General features: G+C 34.8%; 1 protein-coding gene across 12 annotated transcripts in view; it reads left to right on the forward strand.

Moving 5' to 3' along the window:
* COP1 (COP1 E3 ubiquitin ligase) overlaps positions 1-20,354 on the forward strand; it is a 218,880-nt gene that overhangs the window by 48,915 nt on the left and 149,611 nt on the right. For 6 of the 12 annotated variants that reach the window (XM_081493670.1, XM_081493671.1, XM_081493672.1 and 3 more), the window contains exons 6-8: positions 6,475-6,543; positions 16,342-16,401; positions 20,194-20,270. The exons of 1 other annotated variant lie outside the window; for it this stretch is intronic. In XM_081493670.1, the coding sequence (XP_081349796.1) occupies positions 6,475-6,543; positions 16,342-16,401; positions 20,194-20,270 (206 nt within the window). The remainder of the gene's footprint in view (positions 1-6,474; positions 6,544-16,341; positions 16,402-20,193; positions 20,271-20,354) is intronic. 5 more of the 12 variants (XM_081493674.1, XM_081493675.1, XM_081493677.1 and 2 more) reach the window with 3 other exon arrangements.

A 20,354-nucleotide genomic window follows, 5' to 3' on the forward strand; every position in this document is an offset into this window, starting at 1 on the left:
TCAGCATTCAGAGAACTAAGGTTATAGCATCCAGTCCCATCACTTCCTGGTAGATAGATGGGGAAACAATGAAAACAGTGACAGATTTCATTTTCTTGGGCTCCAAAATCACTGCAAACAGTGTCTGCAGGTATGAAATTAAAAGACGCTTGCTCACTTAAAAGAGAAGAAAAGCTATGACCAACCTCGAAAGCATATTAAAAAGCATAGACGTTACTTTATCGACAAAGGTCTGTGTAGTCAAAGCTATGGTTTTTCCAGTAGTCATGTGTGAACGTGAGAGTTAGACCATAAAGAAAGCTGAGTGCTGAAGAATTGATGCTTTTGAATTGTGGTGTTGGAGAAGACTTTTGAGAGTCCCTTGGACAGCAAGGAGATCAAACCAGTCAATCCTAAAGGAAATCAGTCCTGAATATTCATTGGAAGGACTGATGCTGTTACTGAATTTCCCATACTTGGGCCACCTGATGCGAAGAAGTGACTCCTTAGGAAAGACCCTGTTGCTGGGAAAGATTGAAGGCAGAAGAAGAAGGGGACAACAGAGGATGAGATGGTTGGATGGCGTCACCAACTCAATGGACATGAGGTTGAGCAAGCTCTGGGAGTTGGTGATGGGCAAGAAAGCATGGCGATGCAGAGTTGGATAATGGGATCGCAGAGAGTTGAATACGACTGAGCAACTGAACTGAACTGAAACTTGATGAATGTTTCCAACATACAGAAAAAAACAGTAAATAATGCAACTTTTGACTTACCCTCTTTTAGTTTTAATAAATAGTAACACTTTTTCTTAGATATGCCTTTTGAGAATTATATATATTTTTTATACTTAACACCCTCTCATTCCATTCTCCCAGAGTAATCACCATTTGAAGTTTGCAAGGATCCTTCTGAAGTGTGTATAACCCTTCTTTAATAAAATAAATACTTGTATCTACAATCATATATAGTGTTGTTTGTATGATTTAGAAGTTTCAAACTGTGTTTATCCTTTGACATATGCCTTTTTGTTTACTTTTTGAGGTTTCCACTGATGAATATAGATCTAGTTTGTTTAAGTTCTCTATAGTTATCCATTGCATGAACGTTTCTATTCTCCTGTTGATGGACATTTAAGTTATTCGGTATTCATGATTGTCAGCAATGCATTTAGTGTTGTTATTTATGTCTTCTTGTGTTCGTGTATAAATACTTAAGTGATTTAAGAAGTGTAATTGCTGTTCATAGGGTTTACATGTACATTTTAACCATATTAAATATTGCCGAATTGCTCTTCTGTGAGTTTGTACCATATCAACCTTTGGTATTGTTTTTTAGTTTCTGCTGGTTTCATAGTTGCCAAATGCTTGTGTGTGTGTGTGTGTGTGTGTTTTGTTGTTTTGTATTTTTTGCATTTCTTTAATTACTAGTGAGGGCAATTTCTTCATTTGTTTGGATATCTTGGTTTCTTATTTGAATTGCTTATTCATAGCCTATTCCCATTTTCCTAATAGTTTGTTTGTCTTTTTTTATTCATTTGTAAGAAATGTGTGTGTGTATTTTGGATATAGCTACTTTGTCAAATGGTATTTTGATAATTGAATTCTAGTTGAATTGTATCACAGTCAGACAGTGATTTATATGATTTTAGATTGAGTGTTTTTTATGATTTTATTTAATTTGTCTTTGTTGACTTTCATTTTATTTGTCAGATACAACATTTTGTTTGGTTTCTTAGTGATTGCTTTTGGGTTCTTAACATAATTATACATTATATTACATTACATTACATTGTACCTTTAAGTAATATTGTCCTACTTCATTGGTAGTGTAAGAACCTTACACCAATATACTTAGATTTCTCCTCTCTCAGCCTTTGTACTGTTTTTGTCAATTGGTTTACTTCTATGTATGTCATAGTTCTCTAATAAATTATTAATTTTGAATAGTAAATTATACTCTATGGAGATATTTTAAAAGTTCTATATATGCCCATATATTTATCATTTCTGGTGTACTTCATTCTTTTGTTTTCCACTCACTTCACTCTTTCATTTATTCTTTTGAATTCCATCTGTAACTTCCCTTCTGCCGGAAAGACAGCCTTTATTATTCTTTAGTATAGATCTGCTGGTGATAAATTCTTTCACCATTTATATCTGAGAATGTCTTTATTTATCCTTTGTATCTGAAAAGGACTTCCAAATAAGTATAGAATTATAGATTTCCTTTTTTTCTTTCAGTATTTTAAGGATGTTGCTCCATCGTCCAGTGTCTTGCATTGTTTCAGATGAGAAGTCTTGATCCTCGAAGTGAACTGTATTTCTCTGTGTACGCTCTTTTTATGGTTTTAAGTATTTTGACTTTGATATCCCTTGGTATTGTTTTTTTTTTCCCCCTCATGCTGCTTCTTCTTGAGGTTCTTTGAGATTCTTGGATGGTGGTATTATAGTTTCCACCAGATTTGGGAAATTTTCAGTTATTATTTCTTCAAATATTTTTCTGTCACCTTTTCTACTTTGGGAACTCCCGTTACACATCTCTTAGGCTGATTGAAGTTGTATCACAGCTCATGGATAAACTGCTCTGTTTACTTATGTTTTATCTTTTCCCCCATCTAGTTCATCTTGTATAGTTTCTATTTCTGTTGTCAAGTTCACTGCTTTTTTCTATATTCCATTGTCTCTCCTTATACTTATGCTTTGTACTAACTTGTAGGACTCTTTTATGACTGTGTTTCCTTATTCTATTATTTGTGTCATTGTTGTTTCTGTTTTAAGTGATGGATTTTCCCCCCTTATTTTGGCAGCATTTCCGTATTTGCGTGCTTACTAATTTTGTGATTGGATGCCAGAAGTTGTAATTTTACCATGTTTAATATTGTTAATTTTGTATTCCTTTACACATTCCTAAGCTTTGTTCTGGCATGTAGTTAAGTATTTTCAAAATAGCTTGATTCTCTTGAAGCTTGTGTTTTAAGTTTTGTTAGGGAGAACTAGAATAGATTTTTGTCTAGCTAATTTTGCCTCACTGCTGAGGCAGTCTTTTTGAGAGTATTCCTCCTGATTCTTGTGTATTTCGAGGTTTTTCTACCTAGCTCCTGGGATAATGTATTGTTTCTGGTCCTTTGTCAGAAATGCATCCATTCATATAACTGGCCTGCTGTTTTGTTGTTTGAAGTAGGAATTCTTATCTTTCTCACTTCATTTTAGCCTGTAAGTTCAATTTGTTTGTTTTTGGTCCATTGAAATTTATTGTGATTTTTATTATAGCTCAGTATAAGGTCTATGTTTTGTTAAATGTTCATCTTCATTTAAAAACAGTGTGTTACTTGTTGTGCTTTATGAATGTAGCATTTGTTAATATTATTCAGATATTGATGTTTTCATTGCTGCATCAGTTATTGATGTGTGCATGTGTGCTAAGGCATTTCAGTTGTGTCCAACTCTTCGCAACCCTGTGGACTGTAGCCCACTAGGCTCCTCTGTCCATGGGATTCTCCAGACAAGAATACTGGAGTGGGTTGCCAGGGATTTGTTAAAAATATTTTTGATTATTTATTTTTCATTGGTTTCTGTGATTCTTGCATCGTGTATTTTGAAGCTCATTATTAGGTACATACATGTTTAGGATTGTGATGTTTTCTGGATGAATCATCCCCTTTGTCATTATGAATTGTATATGTTTAATGCTGGAAATATACCTTGTTCTGAAATCTGCTTTTATATTTTCTTATGTTTATTGATAATATAGCTTAAGTAGTTTAGTTATGACTAACATTTCTATGGTATATTCTTCTGTATCTTTGTACTTCCATTTTATTGTTGCCTTTATATTTTAAAAGTGTGTCTCTTAACTGTATGTAGTTGAATTTTTAATGATACCTAATAAGCTCATTAATTCAAATGCTAAAGTTCATTTAAATGTAATACGATCATTGACGTGGTTGGGTTTGAGCTCACCACATTTGTATTTGTTTTCTGGTTTTCCATATATTCCTTATTTCCTGTTTCTCCTTTCTTGCTTTCTTTAGAGAGCATTGTGTTTCCAGGATTTCATTTTAGCATGTTATCGTCTCTATTTTTTGCATGTTGCTTATAATTATTGTATTTCTAGTAGTTTCTCTAAAGATTACAGAATTCCTCTTTTACTTTTCACAATCAACCTTGAGTTTATAGTATAACACTTCCAGGACATTGTATTCAAATCAACATTAAATATACAGTTGATCTTTAAGCAATGCAATAAGTAGACATGCTGCTGCTGCTGCTACTGCTAAGTCGCTCAGTCGTGTCTGACTCTGTGCGACCCCATAGACAGCAGCCCACCAGGCTCGCCGGTCCTTGGGATTCTCCAGGCAAGAATACTGGAGTGGGTTGCCATTTCCTTCTCCAATGCATAAAAGTGAAAAGTGAAAGTGAAGTCGCTCAGTCGTGTCCAACTCTCAGTGACCCCATGGACTGCAGCCTCCCAGGCTCCTCTGTCCATGGTATTTTCCAGGCAAGAGTACTGGAGTGGGGTGCCATTGCCTTCTCCAAGTAGACATGCTGACCCCTGTGAATTTGAAAATCTGAATCTAACTTTATCTGCCCTCCATATCCACAATTCACCATCTGTGTATTCAGCCAACTCTGAATCATGTAGTACTGTAGTTTGTATTTATTGAAAAAACACTGTGTATAAGTGGACCTCTGCAGTTCAAACCTGTGTTGTTTAAGGGTCAACTATATACCATTTTCTGGAAAATGTCTAAGATCTTATAGTATTTCAATTTACCAAGCTCCTGACTTTTGTGATTCAAATTATAAATGTTATAAACTCCACCTATTTTTGCTTTAAAAAGTCACTAGTCTTTTGAAGATATGTTGCAAAAAAGGATAGAAAAGGACCCTTTTGAACCAATATATTCACCCTTTGAGATGTCTTCATTTTCTCTTGTAGACTTGAGGTTCCATCTGAGTCATTTCCCTTTTGTCTGTATGATTTCTTTTCTGTTTCTTGTAGAGCTGATAGGTTTGATCTTCATAGAATGTCTTAACTTTTTGTTTTTCTTTTAGCACCTTATTGATATATTTTCATTTTCTATTTGCTTCTTTGATTCTGATGAAGTTTTCAGTCATTCTTACTGTTCTTCCCCTTAAGATAGTGTATCCTTTTTAGCTGCTCTTAAGATATTCTTTTTGACATTGGTTTTCAGTAGTTTGACTATGGTATTCCTAGGTTTCATTTAAAAAATATTTATTCTGGTTGTGTTTCACAGAACAAGAGGATCTGTTTGTTGCACATGTGAACATTATTCAGCCTTGTGCTCTCTACTTTTCCTTAGGGTTCCAATCATATGTTTTATTTTTCATATTATCCCACATATTTCTGGTGCTTCTTTTTTTTCTTTTTTTTGAACTGTCTTTGAATTTGTTATTTCTTTGCTCTGTCCATCTGTTCCTAACTTTATCTGAAGTTATTTTGTTTTAATTTTTTTTAAATTTCAGACTGTATTCTTCATTTCTAGGATTTGCACTTTAATTTTTCAGTTCCTTTCTAATTTTCTGTTTTTTCACTCATGTCTATTTTTTATTTTAATTCTTTAGTAATATATGGAAATATTTTAAAGTCTTTTTTTTTTTGCTCATCCCAGCATGTGAGTCATCCGTGAATTTTGTTCTTTTAGCCTGTTATTTTTCTCTTGACTTTCCTACTTCTTTTCATGTCTTGTAATTTTAAAATTATGTCTTAGATGTTCTATATTCAAGAGCAGTATAGATAAAGTGGTTAATACTTTCTTCCTGAATGGTCTTGTCTTTTCCTTTGTCAGGAAGCAAGGATAAGAGGTTGACCTCTTTGGTCTGATCAGGAATTTAGCTGAGTTGGAGCTCACTTGTTGCTTGAGCTAGTTTCAGTTCATTGAAAGTGAGGTAGGGAGTTTCCTGGCTGTCCAGTGGTTGGGACTCAGTGCTTTCATTGCCAAGGGGCTGAGTAGTCCCTGGTCTGGGCATTAAGATCCTGCAAGCCAAAGTGGCCGTGCTTTTTTGTAGTATGTATAGTACCTCAGTGATGCTTCACATTTTGACTGGCTAGTAAGTGCTACTCTCTAGTTGTGGTCTGAGGGCTTCTCATTATGGCAATTTCTCTTGTCATGGAGATGGGTTGTATGGTGTGTGGGCTCGGTAGTTGTGTCTCCTGGGCTCTAAGCACAGGCTCAGTAGCTGTGATGCTCAGGCTTAGTGGCTCCATGGCATGTGTGATCTTCCTGGACCAGGGATTGAACCCGTGTCTCCTGCATTGGCAGGCGGATTCTTTACCACTGAGCAAATGGGGAAGCCCGTAATGGCTTGCTTTAAAAATGCCAATTAGCAAGTAGGAAACTGACAAAATAGGAATGGGACTAACTTAAATGGATGAATAAAATTGCTTCATACTGATTATACTGTGGTGTTAAAGAAGACTTTGAACTCAAAGTTGTATTTTTAAAAGAACAATTATAATTTTCTATTATAGGAATCACATGCAGCCCAACTACAGATCCTTATGGAATTCCTCAAGGTTGCAAGAAGAAATAAGAGAGAGGTATATTATTTTGTGTATTTTACATAATGTTTCTTTACTGTTGTTGATTCTTGACATTTTTGTCCCCATTTTTGTGAAAGCACTTCAGGCTTAAAATTTTATTTAAATACTAGAAAGCATTTGAGTTTTCAGGAGTTGTTTTTTTTTTTTTTTTAAGCTTTGTTATTTTAACTTCTTTTACCTTTGCAACTTGATATGTTAAAAATCCCTTTTTAGAGATGAGCTAAAAAGTTTTCTGTAGATTTGAAAATAATGACATTACCTCAAAACTATAAAGAATAGCTACAAAGAATGAAAGTTAGGCTCAAATGACAGCCAAACTTTCACCCTGAAAAGAAAACATAGGAGTTACAGTTTTCCTATGATTAAAGTGCATGCTGGAGAGGAAAAACAAGTAAAAATATAGCTACCTATTTAGGACTTGGAAAGTGTTAAGTCATGCAGGATAACTAAAAAATAACTTTTTATTAGCAATTTTATAACCATAGTGCGCTAACTAAGCATTTTAACATGTCAAAGTCATTTCACAATAGTACAAAATACGGGAAAACCAAAGACAAAGTCCTATGTTCTCAGTAGCATGCTAAAATAACTTTGAAAACTGTTTTATATTTAAACTCCTAATGGACTCAAATCTTATATTTTTACTTTCAGTTGTCTAATTAGGTCATTTCCACTCAAAAAAATATAACCATGTATTTTAGGCTCCACGCAGTTTTTATTATTTTTTGAAAATAAAAAGACGAGAACTTATTTTGATAACTGTGCATTGCCAGAACTTTATATTATCTTAGTTCGATATTTCCACTTTTTTTTTTGACTATTCATGATGTCTATTTTTAACTTTCTTTTACTTTGTTAGATTGGATTTTTCCATGTTATGCTTCTGTTTATAGCTAAATGTTGTTCACATGGTTTATGATTGTATTTTCCTTTAACTTTTGCTGAGGTAGCAGTTGTGATTTTAATATCTATTAAAATTATTTTCATTATGAATTGAAGATTTATATATATATTTAAATGACTTCTAATTTATTTTTTTGGTGGGTACTTTATCTTCAACTTCAGTTTGTTTAAGAATCACCTGAGGATCTTCTTAGAATCCAAGTTCTGATGAAGAGGGTGTGTATTGGAGCCTGATAATCTGCATTTCTAGCAAGCTCCAGATGATGCTCTTGGTCCTTGAACCATACTTTAAGTAATAAAGCTGAACATTTTATGACATACGGAAACAAAATTATTAATTCAGTACCCAACCATCTTTGCTATAGCAAATTCTTTGGAAAAGTGATAGTTTTTTCTATTTCATACATACTTTCTCCCCTCCTAAAACAACATCAAATTGTTCTGCAGTAGTTTTATGTGGTTCTTTTTATGTTAGATTTTGAACTCATTGAATGAAATTAGCACATAGGAAATTACTTGATAATGAATCAATTAAGTGAACAGTCCAAACATAAGGATAACTCGGGATTAAATGAAATGGCTGATTGTTATCTATTATTAGGTTTTCTTTTTTCTCTGAGATTTTTCAAACTTCTCTAGAGTGTCTTGATGCTTGCAACATATTTAGATTTGAAATCGTTTCAGGCATATAAACTATAAAATAATACAGATTGACTAGGAGGTCAGTTACTGCTTTTGATTTTTTTTTTCCTCAAGTTTAACTTTCAGACTTTGGAAATTAGCTTTGTGATTTTATGCAGAACTTCTAATTGGGCAGTTGAATCTGCTTTTCAGAGTTAACATACTTACTTGTTCAAGTATCACATCTTGCTTTTAGATTTATAGATTTAATTTTTGTTTTTTATTTTTTTTTCTATTGACTCTGTTTTAAGTATTGAGAGAAGGGAATGTGCAAGGCACAGAGTAGGCATTTTCATTAGTTATTTATTTCTGTGTAACAAGTTACCCTCACGTTGAATGGCTTAAAAACAGCAAAACATTTACTATCTAGTGTCAGGAATCCTGGTATAGAATAACTGAGTGCCTTGGTTCGGGGTTTCTCACCAGGCTACAAGCAATCCAGGTGTTGGCCAGGGCAGCAGTTATCTTAAGGTTCTACGGGGATAGGAATGCATCCAAGTTAACTCACTGGCTGTTGGGAAGAGATACCAAATTCTTACCACATGGGCTTCTCCATAGGATAACTTGCTCCACGGCAGCTGACTTCCTCAGAGTGAGAAAGTAAGAAAATGAGAGGGTTTTATAGACAGCAGTCACATGCTTTCTGTAGCTTAATCTTGAAAGTTACATCTCAACAAATGTTTTGTTTTTTCTATTAGAAGCAAATTTTTGGGTCCAGCCCACAGAAAGAGGGAATTACACAGGTTGTGGATTCTGAGGTGGGACTTTTTGGAGGCTGTCTTAGAGCCAGTCTTAACAAATATATGTTTTTAAATGAACATGCTATTCTTTCTTCAAAGTTAGATTGAACAAGAGGGCTTCAGGTTCTATGTAAAAGCCAGTCTCCTCAGTGCAAATTTGTACCAGCGTTTGAACAATTTGCCTGACGTTTCATTCAACTTAATTTTAAAATATACTTTTGGTCGTTTGTGGTACCCTTTTAATTCCTTGTAATAGGACAGTTTTGAGGAATCTTGGTTTCCTTTTGGTTTTGTTTGAAGTTTTATTTTGAGTATAAATATATTGCATTTTAATATTTTTATATGACATAAAGCACAGAAAAGTTTGTAAAACAAATTACAGTTTAAAGATTCATAGCACAATCATCCATGTAACCACCATCCTGATCATGATAGATTTTTGCTAGGACTCGTAAAGCTCTCTGCCTACCCTTACCAGATTATAGTCTTCCCTTGCCTTTAGGTAGTCAGTATTCTGACCCCTCTGTTTTTCTTTATTGTTTTAAAGTCTAAATATTTTTAATTTATAAGTCTCTTCTTTTGAATTAATATAAATGCACTGCTGCATTATGTCATGTTTTGTTCTTCTCGTTGGCTCAGTGTTAAGGTTCATCCCTAGTGTTGTATACGGCTGTAATTGATTCACTTCTGTTGTTGTATAGTATTCTGTTAATTGAATACACACTATTTTTGTTATTGCAAACAATGTTACTATCTTACATATATATATCTTATCAAGGTATATATTAGAATATATCTCTATGCTTCATATGTAGAAATGGAATTATTAAGTCATAGGATATGTACATCTTCAAATTTAGTAGATAATGCCAAACAATGCCTGAGTGGTTGAATTGGTTACTCTTCCTACAGGAATTGTAGGAATGTTCCTATTGTACTATATTCTTCCCAGTACTTGATATCAGTAGACTTTTTTCAGTTTAGCTCATCTCGGGATATGTGTTGGTATCTCTTTGTGGTTTTAAGTTGCATTTCCCTGATGGATAATGAGGTTGAGTACTCAGTACTATGAATTGGCCATTTGGATTTTTGTGTATGTATGAAGAACTTGGTTTAAGCTTTGTGCATCTTTTCTATTTCATTGATTTTCCTTCTGGTTTGCTTATATATTCTAGATAAAAATTCTTTGTTCTGTCTGTCTGTCTACCTACTTATCTATAGCAGATCTTTCTCCCCTCTAATTGGGCTGCTTTTTTCATTGTCTTAATGATGTTATTTGATGAAGAGAAGTTTCTGTCTATAGTAGAGTCAAATTTATTAGTCTTGCCCGTTATAATTAGTGCCTTTTCTATTAGGTAAAGAATTATTCTCCATCTGAGGTCATGAAGACATTTTGCAATATTATCTACTTGAATCTTTTAATTCTTTCTTTTTTTCATACATACATCTATAATCTACTTGGGAATTTTTCATATGAATATCCAGATGTCCAAGCATCCTTAATTAAAAAGTTCATCCTTTTCCCATTGCTTTGAAATACCACATCTATCATACATCATGTGTCCATACATACATGGGTCTGTTTCCAGGCTCTCTTTTGCTCCACTGGTCTGTCTGTCTGTGTTTCTGGCAATACCACATTGTATTAAATACTAGAATTTTGAAGTAAGTCACTATTCTTTTTTAGGAAAGTCGCATTTCTCTATAAATTTTAAAACCAGCTGATACATTTCCATGGTATAGCTGCTGTGATTTTTATTGGGATTACTTTGACTCCATAGATCAATTTGGGAGGCTCTCTTTACGGTATTGAGTCCTCTAGCCATTGAACATGGTATTTCTCTCTGTATATGTAGGTCCTTAAAAATGGCCTCCAAAATTTTGATATTTTTCAGGATATTCTTACATATGTCTATTTTAGAGTTGTCCTTAGGTCTTCAATCATTTTTATGCTATTCTAAGTGATGTCTGTGTCTTTAATTTCAGTTTCTTACTATTTATTGCTGGCATATAGAAATGCAATTGATTTTGACACATACTTGTTTTTTTGTATCCAGCAACTTTGTTAAAATCATTAATTCTAATAATTTATTTGTAGATTATTTTGTATTTTCTTTGCACACATCATCATCTGCAAATAATAACAGTTTAGTTTCTTTCTTTATGATCCTTATATCCTTTATTTATTTTTCTTGTCTTACTCTGCTGGCTAGGATATCCGGTACAATGATGAATAGAAGTGGTGATAGCGGGGCATCCTAGTCTTGGTGCTGATCTCAAAGTGAAAGCTTTCGACGTGTCACCATTAGGTATGATGTTTTCTGTAGGTTTTTGGTAGGTATTTTTTTAAATCATTCAAGAAGTTGTTTCTATTCCCAGTTTCCTAAGAGAATTTTTTTTTTAATTGTTAAGTGGGGGTTGAGTATTCTCCAAAATTTTAGTGCAGTTGAGATGATATAATTTTTTTTTCATTATATTAAAATGGATCATTCTTTGTTTAACATTAAAAACTCAATCAACTTTGCACCTAGGGTGACCAACTGTCCTGATTTGCCCAGGAGTGTTCTGGTTTTATCACTGAATGTTCTGCATTCTAGATAAGTAGGACAGTTGTTTGCCCTCCTTGGCTCCCTTATTGAATCTATATTCATTAATAAGATTGTTCTTTAACTTTTTATACACTGATCTTGTCCAGTTTTGTTATAAAGTTGGTTTTATCAAATTGGTTGGAGAATGTACCCTCTTTTTCTGTTTTCTGGAAGAAGTTGTATAATCTAGGATGAATATCTTTGCTGAATGTTTAAGGATTTTGCTGGAAAAGCTGTATGGACCTGTTGTTTGCAGAAACTTCGTTGATTCATGTACTGCTTATTCAGATTTTTGTTTTAGATACCATTTTTGACATGTTATTTTTTTCTATTTCTTCTAAATTTTCAAATTTTTTAGTATTAGATTGGTCTTAATACTAAGTTTTTAATACCGCTAGAATTTTTAGTGATGTCTTTCATTCCTAACTCTGCTTATTGGTGCTGTACATTTTTCTGTTTGTTTTTTTTGATCAGGTCATGTCAGGGATTCAGGGATGTATCAATTTTATGAGTTTTATCCAGGAACCAGCTTTTTGGCTTTGTTTATGTTCTCTATTTTATTTTTGTTTTCCATTTTCTTAATTACCCTCCTTATAATTACATTGTCCATCCTTCTACTTTTTTTGGTTTTATTTTGTTGTTTCTTTTCTAATTTGTTAACTTGGATATTCACATTAGTAGGCAGACTTTATTTTTAATAATATACACATTTCAGGCCATAGTTCTTTTAGTCGCATCTAATAATTTTGGTATGGCATTTTGTTTGTTAGTCCTTAGTTCAAAGTAGTCTCCTATTTTCATTATACTTTTTCTTAGGCATGTGGGTTATTTATAGATAAACTTATTACTTGGATGTTGGGATTCTTTCATTTAAAAAGAAGTTACTTATTTTATTTTTGGTTGTGTTGGGTCTTTGTTGCTGCCTGTGGGCTTTCTCTAGTTGTGTCAAGTGGGGGCTACTCTTCATTGCTGTGTACAGGCTTCTCATTGTGGTGGCTTCTCTTGTTGCCAAGCACAGGTTCTAGGCACACAGGCTTCAGTAATTGTGACTCATGGGCTCTAGAGAGCAGGCTCAGTAGTTGTGGTACAGGGACTTAATTGCCCCGTGGCATGTGGAACCTTCCTGGACCAGGGATCAAACCCATGTCCCCTGCATTTGCAGGTGGATTCTTATCTACTATACTACCCATGGAGACTTTTTTTAAAAAAAATTATGGATTTCTGTTATAATTGCATTGTTATCAGAAAATAATTTGGTTTTTATATTATGATACTTGCACTGTCACATGGTAGTTCATTAAATTTTGAAATACTCGTGCTTCTAAAGTATGTGTTTCCTGCAGTTGCACAGTGTGGTAAGAATGTTTTGCATCCTACTGAATCTTTGGTTCCTTGTTGTATCACTAACTTATTTGAGGTGAATTTCTTATATACAGCAGAGGTGTTTCATTCACTCTGCCAGACTCAGTCTTATAATTTTGTATTTAAACCATTTACATTTAATGTAAAAGAGTTTAAGCCTGCCATTTTATTATGTTTTTGTTTCTTTTCTCTTTTGATTTTTTGTTCTTATGTTTTTTTCTTTAAGAGTTACTTCACTGTATTTATATTTTTTTAAAGATTTTTTTAGAGCAGTTTTAAGTTCACAGAAGAATTGAAAAGACAGTACAGAGATTTTTTCCATATACCCCATAGTAATACACATTTAAATTTCCTCATGTTTTTTTATGACTTGAAAGCTCATTTCTTCTTAGCACTGAATATTATTCCATTGTCTTTATGAACCACTGTTTATCCATTCATCTGAAGGACATCTTGGTTGTTTCAAGTGTTGTTAATTATACTAAAGCTGCTATCAATGTGTGTTTTTGGAATCGAAGTTTTCAACTCGCTTGGGTAAATACCAAGGAGTGTGATTACTGGCTTATATGATAAGAATATGTATAATTTTTAAAGAAACCGCCAAACTGCCTTTCAGAGTGGCTGTACAATTTTTCACTCCTACCAAGAATAAATGAGAGTTCTTGTTGCTACACATCTTTTTCAGCTTTTGGTGTTGTCAGTGTTCTGGATGTTGGATATTCTAATCAGTATACAGTGCTTTTTTTTTTTAATTTATTTTTAGTGCTTTTTGTTTATATATATATATATATATATATATAGTATTATTAATTTTGTTACTTTTTTTTAACCAGCTTTTTTTTTCCTTAAAGTTTATCAGTATTCTTTTGTTCAGTTTTGTATTTCAGATAATTGACGAGGTCTTGGCAACTGTAACTTATTCTAATTATATTAGCTCTAAAAGACAAAATTAAGATACTGAATTTAATACTTCAGCATATTTTTATTCAATCATAGTGAAGGTCTAATAAGTGAGTGCCAATGATACCTAACTGCACCAAAGCTAATGTCAATTAAAGGGGGTTCTGTTTTTGAATTCTTTTATGTTTTAGTCTTAAGGGATTCAGAGACTTCTGTCTTTCACTTTTCAAATTTTTAAAATAATTTCTTTGGGTTGTAATACAGTATACTGTGTTGAGAGTGCTTGCTATTGATGACTTGGACTGTGCTCTCAAGTAGCATTTCTCCATCTTATGTGTTTATTATGATTATTTTTGGTACCCTCAAAACTCACAATAGTGTTAAGGCAGATTTGATCCAGAAATTTGTCAGTTTTCATTCCCATTTGTGGTCTGTTTTCATTTAGATAATGACAGTTCAGCTTTATGAACTTTCTTCATATATTTCCAAAACATTCTTGGTCTCTGCTTTATGCTTTTATTTTAGATTCTGCCTCTCTGGTTTATGAAACATGTTTGCAGAGTGAATTTAGCCTAGTTGTTCTTTTTGCTTTTTAAAACGGTTATCCTTTGTCTTTCTTCTGTTTCCTCATACTATAATGTCTTATATTGATGCCTGAAAGGAGAACACTTGTTCCCTTTATTCATTACCTCTCTCCATATTTCTGGCCACCAAATGTGTAGGTGATTTCTTACACCAACTAGTTCTCCAGTTCTCTGTAGACACAAGCAGAGTGTCCTGGAACTCAATTCAGGTCAATTCTATCTAACACTGTCTACTTGGAGTTGGCCCCAGATTCCACTGGTTGAGGACTCATTCGCACAAGACTGAGGTGCCCCTTCAGATCATAATTGCACGTCCAAGAAGTCACTTGTATATTTAACCTACTGGCTATAAATTGGCGGTTCCCGTGTCCCCCTCCAAGGATTTGATAATTTGCTAAAATGGATCACATAACAGGAAAATAGTTTACTTACTGGATTATCAGTTTATTGTAAAAGGATAGAACTGAAATATGTGGGAAGGGGCATGGAGCTTCCACACCTTCTCCAGGTGTGCCATTCTGCAGGCATCTTCATGTACTCACCAGCCTACATGTTCACTAACCCAGAAGCTCTTCCTTAGACTGAATTCCATGAGGCCAAGGGCTCGAGTTTTCTAAATCCCGTTCCTCACAGTACTTAGCAAAATGTTTAAGACTGGTTAATATTTGAGTTAATATATTATCAACTGTCTATATATTGCCTCAGAAGAAAACATGCTTAAAAATCTGTTTACCCCTACTAGTCATTAGGTAAAATAAACTTAAATAATAAGGTGCTGTTTTCAAGTGGTAGTGTTATAACATAGTAGTAATTAATGGCATGAATTCTGGAATAAGAAGGCTGCCTTGATTTCAACTCCAGTTCTGCTGTGTGCTTACTGTGATCTTGGGCAAGTCACTTAATCTTTCTGTGATTTATTTTCCTGTGTAATACTTCCTATTGCACATCTGGCAATAAGTATTACATAAATATATTCATTATTATTATTTTATATTCTAAAAACTGGCTCAGGGATTTTCCCTGAAAGTTCAGTGGTTAAGACTCAGAGCTCCCAACACAGGGGACATGGGTTCGATTCCTGTTTGGGGAACTGAGATTCTGCATGCTGCACAACATGGCTGAAAAATAAAATTGGCTTCAATATATTTGGCTTAGATTAAGACAGCCACTTATATATAATAATTATAGAAATTTAAATTTGATAGTGTTCCTGGAAAGCAGTTTTGTTTTATGTAGTGAAGAGTTGCTATTTCTCTTGATCAAATAATTTCATTTTAGTAATCTCAATAAAATTTGGAATGCAGACTCAATCTAAAATGCAGACTCCTATGGTTCAGAATTACTTATAATTGGCAATATATCATTAAATACGATATAACAATTAAAATTTTTGCATTTTAAAAGCATGGAGAAAAGTTATGGTGCAATAGGCAAAATGTCAAAGATGAGGCATTATCTTAAATATGTTTTAAAAAATGTTTAAGAGGGTAACTTGTGATTGCTTTTGGGTGGTAGAATTTAATCTTCGAGACTTATTTTTATACAGGAAGGGGAACACATGTAAACCCATGGCTGATTCATGTCAATGTATGGCAAAAACTATTACAATATTGTAAAGTAATTAGCCCCCAACTAAAATAAATAAATTTATTTAAAAAAAAAATAAAATAAAATAAAATGAGGTTAACAACTGACATGCTGACATTAGTTGCTGACAATTAAATGAGGTGATTTGAAAGTTCTTTGGATATCTTCTTTTTATTAAATCATATTGTTATTATTCATCTTTAATATTTTTATTATAAAGTCAATTATTGTATTAAAGAAAGTACTATTTTCTTAAATATTAAGTCTTTACATTTATTTTTTAACATAGGACTTTCAGTGCTTTTATCTGCAGTTTTTCACCCCTACAATTTACCATTAGTGCACAATTTCCTAGAAATCGTATTCCAAATGTAAAATTGTTTTATGATTGTGGTGATGCTAGTGTGGTTTGGTTTAGGCTTTTTTTTTTCCCCCCTCTCTAATCTACAGCAACTGGAGCAGATTCAGAAGGAGCTAAGTGTTTTGGAAGAGGATATCAAAAGAGTGGAAGTAAGATCAAGAATTTCTTATATCTCGAGTAGCTTTTCAATTTCATGAAAATTTTGCTTTTCCTTTAAATTGCTGCATTAAATTTATGGGATTAGTCTCCATTATATAGAAAGTAACAGGCATAATTTCTGCAGTAATTTATTAGGAGCCCTTTTCCTCTGAGTTAATGATCAAAAGTTAAGAGTTTAACCAGTTAGTAAACAATGCTAATATTTGCATCAAGAGGGATGTTACTTTTCTTAATGTTTGCAAAGAATATTTTCAAAGTAGAGACTGATATATCCTGTTTTTCTATACTTTGGTGAGTTGAACAGTAATGATCCAGTTGCCGTTGTTGCTCAGAGAGTTGAACAGTAATGATCCAGCTGCCATTCAGTCGCTCAGTCATGTCCAGCTCTTTGTGGCCCCATGGACTACAGCACACTAGGCTTCCCTGTCCTTCACCATCTCCCAAAGCTTGGCCAGACTCATATCTATTGAGTCGGTGATGCCATCCAACCATCTCATCCTCTGTCTTCTGCTTCTCCTCCTGCTTTCAGTCTTTCCCAGCATCAGGGTCTTTTCCAGTGAATGGGCTCTTTGTATCAGGTGGCCAAAGTATTGGAGTTTCAGCGTCAGCATCAGTCCCTGCAATGAGTATTCAAGATTGATTTCCTTAGGATTGAGTGGTTTGATCCCCTTGCAGTCCAAGGGACTCTCAAGAGTCTTCTCCAACACCACAGTTCAAAAGCATCAATTCTTCAGTGCTTAGCCTTCTTTATGGTCCAGCTCTCACATTAGTACATGACTGCTAGAAAAACTGTAACTTTGACTAATGCCAAAGAAGGTGAAGGAGAACAGTTCTGTGAAGACCTACAAGACTTTATAGAACTTAATAGAACCCCAAAAAGATGTCCTTTTCGTCATAGGGGACTGGAAAGAAAAGTAGGAAATCAAGAGATACCTGGAGTAACAGGCAAGTTTCACCTTGTAGTACAAAATGAAGCGGGGCAAAGGCTAAAAGAGTTTTGCCAAAAGAATGCACTGGTCATAGCAAACACCTTCTTCCAACAACACAAGAGAATACACATGGACATCACCAGATGGTCAATACCAAAATGAAATTGATTATATTCTTTGCAGCCAAAGATGGAGAAGCTCTGTACAGTTAGCAAAAACAAGACTGGGTACTGACTGTGGCTCAGATCACAAACTCCTTATTGCAAAATTCATACTTAAACTGAGAAAGCAGGGAAAACCACTAGACCATTGTGGTATGACCTAAATCAAATCCCTTACGATTAGACAGTGGAAGTAATGAATAGATTCAACGGATTAGATCTGATAGAGTGCCTGAAGAACTGTGGACAGAGTTTCATAATATTGTACATGAGGTGGTGATCAAAACTATCCCCAAGAAAAAGAAATGCAAAAAGGCAAAATGATTGTCTGAGAAGGCCTTACAAATAGCCCAGAAAAGAAGAGAAGTGAAAGGCAAGGGAGAAAAGGAAAGATACACCCATATGCATGCAGAGTTCCAAAGAATTGCATGGAGAGAAAAGAAAGCCTTCCTGAGTGATCAATGCAAAGAAATAGAGGAAAACAACAGGATGGGAAAGACTAGAGATCTCTTCAAGAAAATTAGAGACACCAAGGGAACATTTCATGCAAGTTCAGTTTAGTTCAGTTGCTCGGTCATGTCCGACTCTTTGCAACCCCACGAATTGCAGCATGCCAGGCCTCCCTGTCCATCACCAAGTCCCGGAGTTTACCCAAACCCATGTCCATCGAGTTGGTGATGCCATTCAGCCATCTCATCCTCTGTCGTCCCCTTCTCCTGCTGCCCCCAATCCTTCCCAACATCAGGGTCTTTTCCAGTGAGTCAACTCTTCGCATGAGGTGGCCAAAGTATTAGAGTTTCAGCTTCAGCATCAGTCCTTCCAATGAACACCCAGGACTGATCTCCTTTAGGATGGACTGGTTGGATCTCCTTGCAGTCCAAGGAACTCTCAAGAGTCTTCTCCAACACCACAGTTCAAAAACATCAATTCTTCGGCACTCAGCTTTCTTCACAGTCTAACTCTCATGCAAGGATGGGCTCAATAAAGGTCAGAAACAGTATGGGCCTAACAGAAGCAGAAGCTATTATGAAAAGGTGGCAAGAATACACAGAAGAACTATACAAAAAGGGTCTTAATGACCCAGATAACCACGATAGATCACTCACCTAGACCCAGACATCTCGGAGTGCAAAGTCAAGTGGGCCTTAGGAAGTATCACTACAAACAAAGCTATGGAGGTGATGGAATTCCAGCTGAGCTATTTCAAATCCTGAAAGATGATGCTGTGAAAATGCTACACTCAGTATGCCAGCAAATTTGGAAAACTCAGCAGTGGCCACAGGGACTGGAAAAGTTCAGTTTTTATTCTAGTCTCCAGGAAGAGCAGTGCCAATGAAAGTTCAAACGACTACACAGTTGCCCTCATTTTACATGCTGGCAAAGGAATGCTCAAAATTCTCCAAGCTAGGCTGCAACAGTACGTGAACCAAGAACTTCCAGATGTTCAAGCTGGATTTAGAAAAGGCAGAGGAACCAAAGATCAAATTGCCAACATACCTTGGATCATAGAAAAAGCAAGAGAATTCCAGAAAAACATCTTCTGTTTCATTGACGACTCTAAAGCCTTTGTGTGGATCATGACAAACTGTGGAAAATTCTTCGAGATGGGAATACCATACCACCTTACTTGCCTCCTGTGAAACTTCTATGCAGGTCAAGACAGAACAGTTAGAACTGGACACAGAACAATGGACTGGTTTAAAATTGGGAAAGGAGTACGTCAAGGCTGCATATTGTCACCCTGCTTGTTTAACTTATATGCAAAGTACATCATGCGAAATGCTGGGCTGGATGAAGCACAATCTGGAATCAGGATTGCCAGGAGAAATATCAATAATCTCAGATATGCAGATGACACCACCTTTATAGCAGAAAGCAGAGAGGAACTAAAGAACCTCTTGATGAAGGTGAAACAGGAGAGCGAAAAAGTTGGTTTAAAACTCAGCTCAAAAAACGAAGATCACGCTATCTAGTCCTATCACTTCATGGCAAATAGATGGAGAAAAAATGGAAACAGTGACAGATTTTATTTACTTAGGCTCCAAACTCACTGCAGATGGTGACTGCAGCCATGAAATTAAAAGATATTTGCACCTGGAAGAAAAGCTATGACCAACTCAGGTTCAATCCCTGGATCGGGAAGATCCTCTGGAGAAGGGAATGGCAATCCCCTCCACTATTCTTGCTTGGAGGGCTACAGTTTGTGGGGTTGCAGAGAGTTGGACACGACTTGATTGACTAACACTAACACACACCTAGACACTGTATTAAAAAGCAGAGTCATTCCTTTGCTGACAAAGTTCTGTTTAGTCAGTTGCCATACTTATCTTAATATTTATCAATAGGTTCTCACCTAGATTAAAAATGATTAGCTAGTTCACTGTTCACATAGTGTACAGTATGTCTCATTAAAAATATTTACTTTTGTCTTTTTCTGCATTTGGTGGCTTCATTAGTAATGAATAATATTTATTAAAGAATTTCTAATTCTTTAAGTATGTATTCATGAAAAAGACTTGTAAGTTTCAGATAGCCTTGCTTTTGTACTCTATGGAGAGGAAACCTTGAGAAATTTGGATGTTGAGACAAAAAGGGGCTGATAAAACCTGGGATTGGAAAGAAAGAAATAGCTCCGTTTGACTTATACATCTTCTCTTTGGAGTATCTATAACTCTAATAATTGTGCTTCCAGGAAATGAGCGGCTTATATTCTCCTGTCAGTGAGGATAGCACAGTGCCTCAATTTGAAGCTCCTTCTCCATCACACAGGTACAAAGCTTGAAACCTGTAATTGCTTTGGATTTATGTTATAAAGTGCGGATATGGTATTAGTCCTTGGTAGCCTTTTCCATG

Source organism: Giraffa tippelskirchi, chromosome 5 (genome assembly GCF_054371585.1).
Source record: "Giraffa tippelskirchi isolate mGirTip1 chromosome 5, T2T-mGirTip1v1.2.pri, whole genome shotgun sequence".
In the NCBI taxonomy this organism is placed as follows: domain Eukaryota; kingdom Metazoa; phylum Chordata; class Mammalia; order Artiodactyla; family Giraffidae; genus Giraffa; species Giraffa tippelskirchi.